Below are 14,572 nucleotides of genomic sequence, written 5' to 3' on the forward strand. Positions count from 1 at the left end.
GGTTCTCTTGGGAAGCTACGGTGATGTGGTAAGCTAAGGTTAGTTGGTGGCTATCACTCTGATTTCTACAGCTTTCACCCCTGTATTTGGCTCTGTGTTTCTTATTTAATAAGACTGTTTAATAAGAAATTTGTCTACACTACTATGGCATCCCTTCCTATCCCTCAGCTACTTCTTTAATGTGGAAACAGAGATTTGAGACATTTCTTCTTTTCTAATACAGAGATTTGTCTTCCCAATTCCTATGATCAAAAACTCTAACCAAGCTGGGTAATGGTGGTGCACGTCTTTAATCCCAGCACTCAGGAGGCAGAGGCAGGCAGATCACTGTGAGTTCGAGGCCAACCTGGTCTACAAAGCAAGTTTCAGGCTACACAGAGAAACCCTGTCTCAAAAAAACCCAAAAACCAAAACCAAAACAAACAAACAAACAAAACAAAACACCCCCCCCCAACCAAAACCTCTAACCAAATCAACTCCAAGAGAGAAAGATTTGGGGTTTATTTGGCTCACAGTCCCAAGTTACAGTCCATTACTGTAGGGAAGTCAAGGCAGGAGCCTAAAGCAGTCTTACATCCACAGTCCAGAGTAGTGACAGCCAGAATGAGAACATGCAAACTTGTGATCGGCACTGTCCACACATAACACTGTTCAGGACTTAAACCTAGGAAATGGTCCTGCCTACTTTTAGGCTTGGCCTTCATCAATTAACAAGAAAGAAGGTTCCCAGAGGCCAACTTGATAAAGATAATTACTCAATAGATTTTCCTTTTCAGGTCTTACACGTAAGTAACCCACATTGATATTGTAAATTCAAACTTCTAAGTGACTGTGAGTTAGCTGCCATTTAGGAAATCCAGAGGGAAACACTTAAAAAATATTTATTTCATTTTTAAGATTATAATATACATCATTTCCCCCTTTTCTTCTTCCAAATCCTCCCATATCTCCTTCTTGTTCTCTTTCAAATTCATGACCTCTCTTCCATTGTTGCTAGATGCATGTATGTGTATATATGTGTGTGTGTGTGTGTGTGTGTGTGTGTGTGTGTGTGTGTATAAGAATATATATATATATTCTTAAACTGTCATTTTAAAAAGTATCCTAGGGTTTAGAACATTTAATTTTTAGATTTATTTATTTTATTATTTCATGCATATGAATGTTTTACATAGATACATGTCTGTGCACTCATATGCATGCCTGATGCATAAAGAGGTCAAAAGAGGGCATTGGATCCCTTGGGACTGGATTTACAGTTGGTTCTGATCTAGCATGTGGGTGCTGGGAATCAAATTCAGGTCCTCTGGGAGAGAGGCCCATGGCTCTTTACTGCTAAGCCAACTCTCCAGTCCTTCTCTTTCTGTAACGAAAGCTGATAATAGGTTTGGATGTGTTAGGATCTCTTTGAAGGTCATTATTTTACGAAAAAAAAAAAAAAATTGTTCCAGATCCCCCACTTTGCTCTGTCCTAAGGCTTTGCCTTCTGGTGTCTGAACTCTGACTGTTGGAGGCCAGCCCTGAGGATAGCTAACATGTTGGAATTTGCATCTTCCTCTGGACCAGTCCATTAGGACAGGTGTTTTCCTCCCAGAATTCTCTTCCTGTGGGGACTTGAGAGGAGGTGGGAGTGGTGGTGTGTCCCTTGATTCTTGTTTTCCTCAAGGAATGAATTCAGTCAAGACATAGGTTAGGCAGAGGCTTATGTCCTAAAGCATTAGTGGAGTTGGTAAAGCTAAGCAGAGTACCCCCAAAGAAAGAACGGAGTGGGCTGCCCCAAGATAGGGAGCACTTGTTGGCTCTGGTGTTGTGGATTTATAAAACGTTTTATGAATGTTTAAGAGGTGAGTGTTAGCGCATCCAAGCTCTTTGACCTAAGTAGAGAATGTTGTAAGAAAGCCCTGCCCCATCTTTGCTACCAGGAATAGCCCATCTCCTGACCAGGATTCAAGGCAACTGGAACTGTAGTCACATATCATTCAGACCTATCCTTCCTGGTCAGCCTGGCTATTTCATACATTTTAATGTTCAACTCATGTATTTGTTTTTTTACTATAGTATATTTCTTTAGGAGCCCAACAGTGTAGTTAAAAGAACATTTACATTTTTGTACAATGTTTTGTTTATTTTTGGAGCTGAGGATCGAATCCAAAGCCTTGCTCTTGCTAGGCAAGAGCTCTACCACTGAGCTAAATCCCCAAGCCCGCAATGTTAGTGAGAATGCTTTGGTATCTATTGTCTATAATATTGTGGTAATTTGATTGACTTTTGAAGGCACACAAAAGTCTTGGGGGAACATATACGGGGGTGCTTTTGTCCCCACGGTATGACTGCATTGGTCTGCATGACAGCATACAAGATTTTTTTTTCTTTGCCCCTGGGGATGCATCTTTACTGCTAAGAGACCTCAGAAAACTCGAATCTGAGAGATACAACTGTCTACACCTTTAAATAAAGTAACTGTGTCTATAGCCCCATATGAGCTTGAACATGCTGGATCACGTATGGCCTTAGAAGCTATGTGGGGTTAATACTTGGCTGGGAGAGACAATAACCATGCAACAGCTGCTTGGTAGAGCCCCTGATACATAGCTGGACATTATAGTAATATGTCTAAATATATGTTTGATAACACACATACTCACATATATCATCTTTCACTAACCTTAAATAAATATTTGACCGTGCACCATCTTCTTCTTTGAATGCCAATAATTTCGGTTTCAGGAACACCTTTACTTGAGTCCAGTTTTTCAAATGTTTTTCTAGTTTTCAGATAGATAGCACCATTTATTAGAAACATAATTCCATTTTTGAACAGGGCCACATCGCTCACATTGCGCCTTTCAGCATCACTCAGGATACCTGGGGGGACTCTTATTCTGGTCCAGGTATGGAAGGAATTATTTGTTTGGAAGGTTTCCCTGTCAGTGACCAGGACAGCAAATGTAGGGATGCAGGAATCCCAGGTAGACATCAATGGACTCCCATGTGGCAGCATGAGTGGTAAATCTTTAGGGTTCTCAGCTATGGTGACCACAGGAAATGTCAGCAAGAACTTGAGGTTTGAGATGAAGCAATCTTGGAACGCTACCTTGTTTCCTCGAATCTCCTTCATTAAGTCATCTGATGACATTGGCAGGTGGACGACCCAGGTTCTAAGAGAGAAAAAATGAAGAAGAAAGAAGAAGAAGAAGAAGAAGAAGAAGAAGAAGAAGAAGAAGAAGAAGAAGAAGAAGAAGAAGAAAGATGATCTCTCCTCCCTCTGATGCATCTCCCATAGTTTATATGCATTTAAAGAATTCTAAGCTTTTATCAACATAGGCTGCCATGGCTCCATTTTTTATTCTTCACTCTGAAAGAGGAAAATAATCTTGACTTTTGATGTTTTTTTCTCCTACAGTGTGTCTCCCTAACTCCACATAAACAGTCCCATCCCCCTCTTTCTCTCTCTTTTTAAAAAAAATTAATTTAAATTTATTTTATGTGCATTGGTGTGAAGGTGTCAGATCCCCTGGAACTGGAGTTACAGACATTTGTGAGCTGCCCTGTGGGTGCTGGGAATTGAACCTGGGTCCTCTGGAAGATCAGCCAGTGCTCCTAACCACCAAGCCATCTCTCCAGCCCCATCCCCTTCTTCCTTAACATACAGTTTTACCTATCACCTATTGCTTTCTCGTTCGGCAGGTCCCTTCGCTATGCCTGTCCTTATCTCTGGAGTTAACTATCTCTTACTTATTCATTTTGTCAGTGAGTCCTTCTATGGATATTAATATATAAAGCAGACAATAGCAGGTATTATGCAATGGGTGTAGAGAAATAGGAAACTTTATATATTGCTGAGGGAGATATAAACAGGGCAGTGACTTTGGGACTATGTAGTTTAGCCATTCCTCAAAAACCAAATATGGAAGACACCATAGGACTTAGAAGTCTCACGCCTTTTTTTGTTTGTTTGTTTTTGTTTTTGTTTTTGTTTTTTCAAGACAGGGTTTTTCTATGTAGCTTTGGTGCTGTCCTGGATCTTGCTCTATAGACTAGACTGGCCTTGAACTCACAGAGATTCACCTCTGGCTCTGCCTCCCGAGTGCTGGGATTAAAGGTGTGTGCCACCACCGCCCGGCAAAGCAGTCAGTGCTCTTTTTTTTTTTTTTTCCTTGAGACATGGTTTCTCTGTGTAGCTTTGTGCCTTTCCTGGAACTCACTCAGCAGGTTGGCCTCGAACTCACAGAGATCCACCTGCCTCTGCCTCCCGAGTGCTGAGATTAAAGGCATGTGCTACCACTGTCCGGCTGTCTCATGCCTTTATATGTAATGGGGAGAAACAAAATACATTGTCAACTGAAAATCTGCATACAAAAGCTCCCAGCAGCACTATACACAGCACAGCTGAAGAAGAAATTAACCAAGACGCTTATTTATCAACTTCAGACTGAGTAAACCATGTGTCATGATTGTGTAATAGTGGCAGTGGGTGGGGAAGTGTAAATGTACAGAACACTCTGAATTAGTGTCAACCATAGTTTAAAACAGTGTATCATATGGCAGGTAAGTTATCATTCAACAAAGCTTGTTATGGTGGTGGTGCACGCCTTTAGTCCCAGCACTTGGAGGCAGAGGCAGGCAGATCTCTGTGAGTTAGAGGACTCTGCCTGGTCTACATAGTGAGTTCTAGGACAGCCAATGCTATACAAAGGAACCCTGTCTCAGAAAACAAAAACAGGAAAGGAACATGTTTTCATAACCTTCCCACCCTACTGCTCCATCAGAGAAGGCTTTCAGTTTGGTTTTATAGGGACTGCTTCCCCTACCTTCCTACTTCCCAAGTGTTATAAAAGCAGGAAGAATTTGAGTTCCACTTACTCCTTTGAAGATCCTCGGAGTAGCACTTATTATTCTACCTATTCAATGCAGTTTTCGGCCTCTCTTGGAATTTGTCTGTTCTCTCAAATCCCAGTTTGAAGGTTCCTGTATATATCATCCCTCCACACACACTTAGAAGACTCCCTGATTTGGTCCCTTAACTTTCAGGAAAGCACTCTCTACTTCCTCTCCTGCAGGCCTAAGTCAAGCATTGTGTTACAGAGTACCCTGGGTTCACTCTACAAGTCCATCTCTGTTCCCTTGTTGAAGACAGTAACTGTATCCCTTAGTTACAAGCAGCCTGTCTGTGCCTAGGCACTCAGGAGGTTAAGAGCGCCTATCTGTACCCTGTGGTGATGTACTACCTTCCGTAGTTAACAGATGTTGCCTTTCTGGTTAGGACTTGTGGCTAGGAGGACTGGTGTGATAGACAACAGGTAAGTTAATGTGTATTGGTGGAGGCAGTGACCCTTGCATCCGTCAGGCTCCTAGAGCCCACTTTCATGACTGAGCAGGGAACATTTAGGTCCATGGTCACCCCTAACAAGGTTTTTAGATTAAAGGTTAGGTTTTTAAACAAATAGTGACACCATCATCCAAGATTCTGACTGGTATTTTCTGAGTTGATTGATCTTCAGTTGGAATTATTATAGTGATACTTTATTTGTACTGAAATGTGATTTTATTTGTATATTAATAAAGTTGCCTTGGGGTCAGAGCAAGCCATAGCAGAAGCTGGGTGGTGGTAGTGCACGTCTTTAATCCCAGCACTTGGGAGGCAGAGTTAGGCGGATCTCTTGTGTGTTCAAGGATACAGCCAGCATGGCGACACATGCCTTTAATCTCAATACCAACCATAGAAGATCTGGAGGTCTGTACAGACAGGCAGTGACGAGGAGGTCATGTGGCTGGGTTTACAACCAATGAGAAGGCAGAACAGAAAGTTTATATAAAAGACAGGACATAGAAATAGCTCTCTTGTGGAGAGGAAAGACAGAGCAGCAGTGAAGGGTAAGGTTTTCAGCTCTCAGCTATTGCTCTGACCTCTTGGCTTTTAACTCTGCAATTGGCTCTGTGTTTCTTATTTAACAAGATGGTTACATCTACAAATTGTCACAATTTTTTTCCCTGTTATCATAAAGGAATTCCTTCTTTGGAAATCACATGTCAGATACATTTCATAGAAGTCCACTAATGTTTTCAAATCTCCTTTAAAGCTTCTGATTATTAAATTAAAGATGAATTAAAAAAGTAAATACCCATCTTCACTTAGGGCATCTGGGATGTAGACTTTCTTCTTCATTAGTGTGTGAATGTAAGGTTGCTGTCCCAGGGTGTTCAACAACTTCGTTAGTATTAAGGAATGCTGAAAAAAAAAAAGATAAAGTTTCTTTTATTATTTTCATAGTCAAAGGTATTTGGAAGTACTTTCCTGTATCTAATGATATATTATATTTGTTCTTTTAGTTAAGATATTATTTATGGCCAGGTGGCGGTGGTGCACACCTTTAATCCCAGCACTCAGGAGGCAGAGCCAGGTAGATCTCTGTGAGTTTGAGGCCACCCTGGGGTTCAGAGTGAGAAAATTAAAGAAATTGATTCTGGTAGCCCTCCTATACACAAATGATAAAAGGGCTGAGAAAGAAGTCAGAGAAATATCACCCTTTACAATAGCCACAAATAATATAAAATGCCTTGGGCTAACACTAAACAAATGAAGGACCTTTTTTGATAAGAACTTTAAATCTCTAAAGAAAGAAATTGAGCCGGGCGGTGGTGGCGCACGCCTTTAATCCCAGCACTCGGGAGGCAGAGGCAGGTGGATCTCTGTGAGTTCGAGGCCAGCCTGGGCTACCAAGTGAGTTCCAGGAAAGGGGCAAAGCTACACAGGGAAACCCTGTCTCAAAACCAAAAAAAAAAAGAAAAAAAAAGAAAGAAATTGAAGAAGAGATCAGAAAATGGAAGGATCTCCCATGCTCATGGATACTTAGTAAAAATGGCAATCTTACCAAAAGCAATCTACAGATTCAATGCAATCCCCATCAAAATCCCAACACAATTCTTCACAGACTTGGAAAGAAAAATACTCAACTTCATATGGAAAAACAAAAGACCCAGGATAGCTAAAAGAATCCTGTATGATAAAGCAACCTCTGGAGGCATCAGCATCCCTGACCTCAAGCTCTACTATAGAGCTATAGTAATAAAAACAGCTTGGTACTGGCATAAAAACCACATACAGGCCAATGGAATCGAATTGAAGACCCTGACATTAATCCACACACATATGAACACCTGATTTTTGACAAAGAAGCCAAAACTATACAATGGAAAAAAGAAAGTATCTTCAACAAATGGTGCTGGCATAACTGGATGTCAACATGTAAAAGATTACAAATAGATCCATATCTGTCACCAGGCAAAAACTCAAGTCCAAGTGGATCAAAGACCTCAGCATAAGTCCAGTTACACTAAACTTAATAAAAGAGAAAGTGGGAAGTAGTCTTGAACGTATTGGCACAGGAGATCACTTCCTAAATATGACACTGAGCACAACAATTAATAAATGGGACCTCTTGAAATTGAGAAACTTTTGCAGGGCAAAAGACATGGTCAATAAGACAAAAAGACAGCCTACAGAATGGGAAAAGACCTTCACCAACCCCACATCTGGCAGAGGATTGATCTCTACAGTATATAAAGAACTCAAGAAACTAGACATCAAAATATTGAACAATCCCATTTAAAAAATGGGCTAAAGAGCTAAACAGAGAATTCACAAAACAAGAATCTCAAAAGGCTGAAAGACATTTAAAGAAATGCTCAACAGCCTTAATCATCAGAGAAATGCAAATCAAAATGACTCTGAGATACCACCTTACACCTGTTAGAATGGCTGTGATAAAAAACACTAATGACAGTCTATGTTGGAGAGGATGCACAGCAAAGGGAACACTCCTCCACTGTTGGTGGGAATGCAAATTTGTACAACCACTGTGGAAATCAGTATGGCAGTTTCTCAGAAAATTGGGAACTGAACTACCTCAAGACCCAGTCATACCACTCTTGGGCATATACCCAAGGAATGCTCAATCATACCACAAAGATACATGCTCAACTATGTTCATAGCAGCACTATTTGTAATAGCCAGAATCTGGAAACAACCTAGATGCCTGTCAACTGAAGAATGGATTAAGAAAATGTGGTACATATACATAATGGAGTACTACTCAGCAGAGAAAAACAATGACAGCATGAAATCTGCAGGCAAATGGATGGAACTAGAAAAATATCATCCTGAGTGAGGTAACCCAAACCCAGAGGGACAAACATGGTATGTACTCACTCATAGTGGATTCTAGATAGAAAGCAAAGAACAATCAGACTGCAATCCACAGAACCAGGGAGGCTATATACATAGCAGGGGGACCCTAGGATGACTGTGGCTTATAATAAGTTTTGGTTTTACTCAATTACTGAGCAAGCCTCAATGAAACATTTCACTATTAAGAATTTATATTGTATCAAGCTGAAAATAGAAAAATTAATTAATTAATTAAAAAATACAAATAAAAAGAAAAAAAGAAAAGAAAAATTTGAACTATTAAAAAAATCAAACAAACATATTTTGCTAAAGCAAAAAGGGGGAACTAGGGGCTCATCATTCCTCTCCACATTCTATTCTTTCCCTTGTTTTATATATTTTAAAATTTTTATCGGTGGATTCTGCTGGAGTATCCGCTCCTGTTGCAAATCACCTTCTGGAGAGATGGAAGGGACCTTCTACTGGCACTTGGAAGGGGCCTGATCTGGTGTTGGTGTGGGCCCGGGGTTCTGTTTGTGTCTTTCCTCAGGACAATGAGGTTCCTCTTTGGATTCCTGAGCGCTGTGTGCACTCTGCGGCTGCTGCTGAAGCCCAACATGGCAGAGACCTATTGGGCCTTCATAAAAAACTCTCCCCTTCTGATTCCAATGGGGATTGAGAGCCCAATATGGCCAGCTTTGGCAAGCATTAACATAAGCCTAGGAACTGTAGTCATGCAGTTGGAGTCTCCAGAAGGTAATGTATGGTTACTGCTTTTTCAAGTATGTTTGAGAACGTGTCACAAAGACATCTTGGAGAGTGAGGATAACCTTGAAGGTCACTGACCTCCATTTATTAACAGTAGCATGCCAGCTAAGCCTTTTCATTTTCACAATCCCATTCAAGCTGGTGCAGTACCTACTCTTCAGGAGTGGCTCTGTGCAGCATTTATTGGCCTCCTGAAATTCATTTAGCCCCCTTTGAAGATACCTTAAAATTTATGAGCCTGAATGTAGCCATTATGAGACCATTAGTTCAGCTCCTTGTGAGCTGCCTGTTTATTCTTTATGGCTCTTAGTTGTTCTTTTGCAGAGCTGCCAGCTTAAGTTGTGCTGGGATCAAGAAAAATGGGCCTTGGCGGTTCATGTTCCTGGAGTTGTGTCCATGCTAGTGGATGCCCACATGCTCCAGAAGAGAATTTGACATTGCTGCTGCCATTGTTGCTGTTATAACAGTGATGACCACTGCTACTACTGTTTCAGGGATTGTCATTTCATAATTGGTTACTACAGCTAGCACAGTGGAGACCCTGGCAGCAAAAGTAGCTACCACAGTTAGTTAATCTTTCATTCTATTGGGCATGACAAATTAAAATCAACAGTTATATACATTTCAATTGGCTTTGAAAATTATAAATTTATAAACTCGAGTTCCATTTGCTTTTGCGATATCATCTTACAAGGACTCCAATTTTCAGTAAGGCTCGTTAAGGAAGGGAATGGCTCAGTTGCCTTTAGCCTACCGGCTATGGGTGGGTTAAGACTTCTGTTGGTCTTTTCTGTGTCGAACACACAGATTGCAAGCCCAGCGCCACTTAGAGCTCTTTGGCAGCAGTTAACTCTGCAGCTCTCACACGGTTGAGCCTGCCTTTGTAAAATGTGTAAAAGACTATCTTTGAGACTGAGAATATTGTTACTTTCTTGTGTCAGTAACAAAGAATAGTCTGGTATTATTTCTGTTCATCAGAATTATACAGTTTAAACAGAAATGCACAGCTAAATGTGTGCCCAAAGATGTACTATGTTCTCGAGATAAACACACAAGCAGTGGGAAAACACCCATAGCTGTTTTTAGGAGAGAAATGCAGTAGCACATGAGAAAAATTACATACAGGAGCAACAGGTCAGTAACAGTCAGTAACTCCACGGCTTTGCCAGATGGGGCTCCCCACCAGGGAGTTGGACATCTGGTGGGGTGACTTGTGAAACACTAGTTGTCGCCTGCTGTATACTCCTACTGCCCTTGGCATTCCTCCCATTTCCCTCCCTACCCCTGCTCCCCCTCCCCAATTTCCTCCTCTTCTATCTCTATCCAGGAAAGGGCAGGTCTCCCATGAGTATCAACAAAACATGGCATATCAAGTTGCAGTAAGACTAAGCACCTCTCTATGTATTAAGGCTGGGCAAGGCGACCCAGTATGAGAAATAGGTTCCTAGAGGTCCATAAAAGAGTCAGAGACAGACCCTGCTCACGCTGTTAGGAGTACCACAAGAGGACCAAGCTCCATATCTGTAACATCTATGCAGAGTGTCTAGGTCAGTCCCATGCAGGCTCCCTGGTTGTCTGTTCAGTCTCTGCAAGCCCCTGTAAGTCCAGATTAGTTGATGGTGAGTCTTCCTGTGGTGTCCTTGACCCCTCTGGCCTTTACACTCCTTTCTCCTCAAAAGGAAGCATTTAGTGGAGGGCTTGCTTACAGTTTCAGAGGCTTAGTCCATTGTCATCACAGCAGGAACATAGCAGGATGCAAGCAAACATGATGCTGGAGAAGTAGCTGAGGGTTCTATGTCCAGATTCATAGACAGCAGGAAGAGGGAGCCCTGAGCCTAGCTTGAACTTTTGAAACCTCAAAGCTCAGCTCCAGTGACATACTTCCTCTAACAAGGCCACACCTACTCCAACAAGGCCACACCTACTCCAACAAGGCCACACCTTCTAATCTTTCTCATGTAGTGCCACTCCCTGATAACTAAGCACTCAAATATATGAACCTATGGGGATCAGTGCACACCCTTACAAGCAGATCTTGATTCCTAACACAGTCTACAAGATGGTCTTGGAACACCTTAAAATGCCAGAACATAGAAAAAAGAAGGGTTAAAATCAGACCAAATTGAACCAATGGTAGGAATATGTCAAAAGGGATACCTAAGTCTAATGAAAGGATCCCAGTAAATAGGCAGTGTTGTGTTATAACCTAAGACCATGGGTTGTAACATGGACTAAATACGTAAGTCTGTACTGATAAAAACAAAGAATTGAGCAAATAAATGAGTAACACATAAGTCTTCCACACACACACACACACACAAATTACAAAAAATTATGTAAACTTCTGCTTTAAGACAGCTGAGTGTGAACCCAGGAGATGGCTCAGAGGATAACGGCACTTGCCACCAAACCTGATGACCCAAGTTCAATCCCTGGGGTACACATGGTAGGAGAACTGCCTTCTGGCCTCCACATGTGTGCTCTTGCCATACACATTGCCAGGCCACACTGTTAGTCTAGACCTTCAGCATGACCTGATGGCAAAAGCTCTGGACCTTTGTGGTATTTCTCCTTGAGAGGTCTAACTCCAGCCTCATTATGAGAAAAAGCTCAGATAAATAGCAATTTATTGACATGCTGCACAATACCTGACTGGGAATCTTCAAAATTGTCAAGGTCACAAAAAGCATCTAGGTATTTCTACAACAAAGAAGCACCTAAGAGGAAACTGGGCAACCAAATGTAAAGTGTTACCCTGATGGGATTTGGGAAAAGAAAATTGGAGTGTTGGGGAAAGACCAATATGGTCTTCAGTCAATAACATTGTAGCAATATTTCATAAATTATGACCAATATACAAGTATAAGAATAATAGGAGGAACTATCTTTGCAATAATTGTATAAATATAAAACCATTTTAAAATAAAAACTGTATTTAACAAATGAATGGAAGGTAAGAATATGTGAGCCTGTATTTTAAAAACTCTCAAAAAGCTTCATGTGAAGTGCCTATATTTCAAAGGCAGATATATATCTGGATATTTTAATATTTCTATTTTGTTAAAAGCATAAGGAAAAAAGAATATTTATTACACACTAGTTTTCTATTTTAATATGGTTACTGCGCTCAATTATAACATAAATGTGAACACATTTTTAAATAGTAGGAAACTGTAAACATGAAATAGGAGGTTTGTTAAACAACCAAATGAAATGTCTGCCACTGATATGGATATGCCAATGAATGGGTTTAGACAGAATTAGAAAGAGTTCATGACCAATGACCTGGGGCCAGTCAAAAAACACCTCCGCGGGCTGCTGAGAGGGCTCAGTCGGTGTGGTATAAGCCTGGCAACCTGAGTTCAACTCTTGGAATCCAAATAAACGTGGAAGAAGAGGACCGGTTCCACAAAGCTGTCTTGTGGCCTCTACACACATGCCCTGGCACGTCCCCAGTCTCAAAACATCTTATGCAAGCACACACACACCCCTCCCAGTTCCTTACCAGTTAAGATAGCGACAGGCTCATGAGACAGTAATAGCCTATACTGACTTTCCTCAGTATGTTTAGTTGTAACAGAATACAAAATTTAAGTCTCCAGGGGGCTGGAGCGATGGCTCAGCGGTTTCTTAACTAGCTGCTCTTTCAGAGGTCCTGAGTTCAATTCCCAGCAACCATATGGTGGCTCACAACCATCTGTAATGAGATCTGGCGCCCTCTTCAGGCCTGCAGACATACATGCATACAGAACACTGTATACGTAATAAATAAACCTTAAAAAAATTTTTTTTAAGTCTCCAAAGCAGTAAATATGTAACAAATAGAAGGAAGGGCTGACACATTGGCTGTGTTACACCTTAGCTGTGTTCTTAAGGCATGACAATAGAGAAATTCACAGGACATCCTTAAGGCACAGGAAGGACTCATCTCTTTCCCCCATGAGAAGAATGCTTGACGGAAAGGTTTACAATCATAGATCAAGTGCAAGTTCAAGACACTTATAATGACTCAGCTGAACAAATCACCGTAACGGTGACTTCAGAAAGCTTAGAATCCTATCCATTGATTATACCTTACACCCACTCCTCAAAAGAGACAGGCAGACTGTGTGATCTGACCTAAGATGGTATTTGTACTTACCCGTGAAGGTCTTGTTGCAGTCCACTGCAATTCTTCTTTGCTGGAACTTTCTGGATCATATACCCATATAGTGACAATCTATAAAAGAAAACATGAGAGGCATAAATCTGGCTCAGTAGGTTATTTAAAAAAAAAAAAGAGGACACCAAGTTGGGAGGGGTTTGGGGTAGAGGGTGAATCTTGGAGTCATTAGGGGGAGGGATAAAGGTAAGTATAAACAAAATACATTCTATGTATATATAAAATTATCAAAGAATATTAAAAATACATAAAAATTGCAACTCCTTATATTTTATGGAAATTCCTTTTTGTTGTTGTTGTTGTTGTTGTGACAAAACCACTCAAAATGTTCTTAACTATTTCAAAAGTTTTCAATACTGTGGCGGGAGCAATGATTCAGTGGTTAAGAGCACCAGCTGTTCAGAGGGAATTGAGTTCAATTCCCAGCACCTACATGGCGGCTAACAACTATCTGTCACTCCAGTTCTAAAGGATCCAGTGCCCTCTTCTGCTTCTGAAGGTACCAGGCATGCAAGTGGTACACAGACATATGTGTAGGCAAAGTATGCATACACATAAAAATAAAAATGAAAAAAGGTTTTCATTGTTGTCTATTTTCAAACATCAAAAGCAGTGTTTGTAGTTTTTAACAACTAGAACAATAACATTGTTGAGCATTCCATGAAAGGTTACACATTGTTTTCTATACCTTGAAGGAACTGATGATAATATTCTGTATTAATGATGGCACATCTTTCTTTATACCATAAACAGCCATCTACACACTTCCATACTTTTTACAGGAAATGGAATCACCCTCTGCACATCATTCCTAACTTGTCCTTAGCACTTGACATGCATGGCCAGTTCAACAGACACAGATACCATTGTTTCCTTACTTTTTTTCTTGAATAATTTATTTACCTTGCCAAAAACAAATTATATGGGAAATAGAACAACCACCAAAAGCCTCCCCTCCCCATCACTTGGTCCCCCTCATAGGGAACCCCTTAGCTATTGTCCCAATCCTGTAAGTTCTGAAAACTTTTGCAGAGAACCAATACAGATCTCACCTTCCCGCCTTCGAATACAAAGGTGTGCTCAGCACGGTTCCTCCTGACTATGCCCACGGGCCAATCTGCTCTAGGCCATCTCTCAAGGTTTGCTTTCCTGTCAGAGGACTGTAGGCTGTGTCAGGGTGACAATGGATGCTAAGTAGGACCCTCGGGTTCTAGGGATTGAACCCAAGTCAGCAAGTTGTACGGCAGCACCCCCACCCTTGCATACTGCGCCTCCTTGCTGGCTCCACACTGTCACTTCTTCCCAGCTGCTGCACAGCAGTTCCAGTGGTGGACCTTCCACAGCACTAAGGGAGAGCTCCTTCCTTCTCCCTTTTGACCGCACCGCTCAGATAGACGAAGAATGGCGTTTGGGTGTAGTTTGACTCTGGGTCTGTCTTGTGGGAAAATGTGGGGGTCTCTCCCTGTGCTCAAGG

The 14,572-nt window shown here is 41.2% G+C and overlaps 1 protein-coding gene across 1 annotated transcript in view; it reads right to left on the reverse strand.

Annotated features, from left to right (window-relative positions):
- Catspere (catsper channel auxiliary subunit epsilon) overlaps window positions 1–14,572 on the reverse strand; it is a 109,890-nt gene that overhangs the window by 50,200 nt on the left and 45,118 nt on the right. The window contains exons 4-6 of the mRNA XM_036202635.1: window positions 13,078–13,155; window positions 6,123–6,229; window positions 2,666–3,158 (exon numbers count right to left, since the gene is read on the reverse strand). Coding sequence (XP_036058528.1) covers window positions 2,666–3,158; window positions 6,123–6,229; window positions 13,078–13,155 — 678 coding nt within the window. The remainder of the gene's footprint in view (window positions 1–2,665; window positions 3,159–6,122; window positions 6,230–13,077; window positions 13,156–14,572) is intronic.

Source organism: Onychomys torridus, chromosome 11 (assembly GCF_903995425.1).
Source record: "Onychomys torridus chromosome 11, mOncTor1.1, whole genome shotgun sequence".
NCBI lineage: Eukaryota > Metazoa > Chordata > Mammalia > Rodentia > Cricetidae > Onychomys > Onychomys torridus.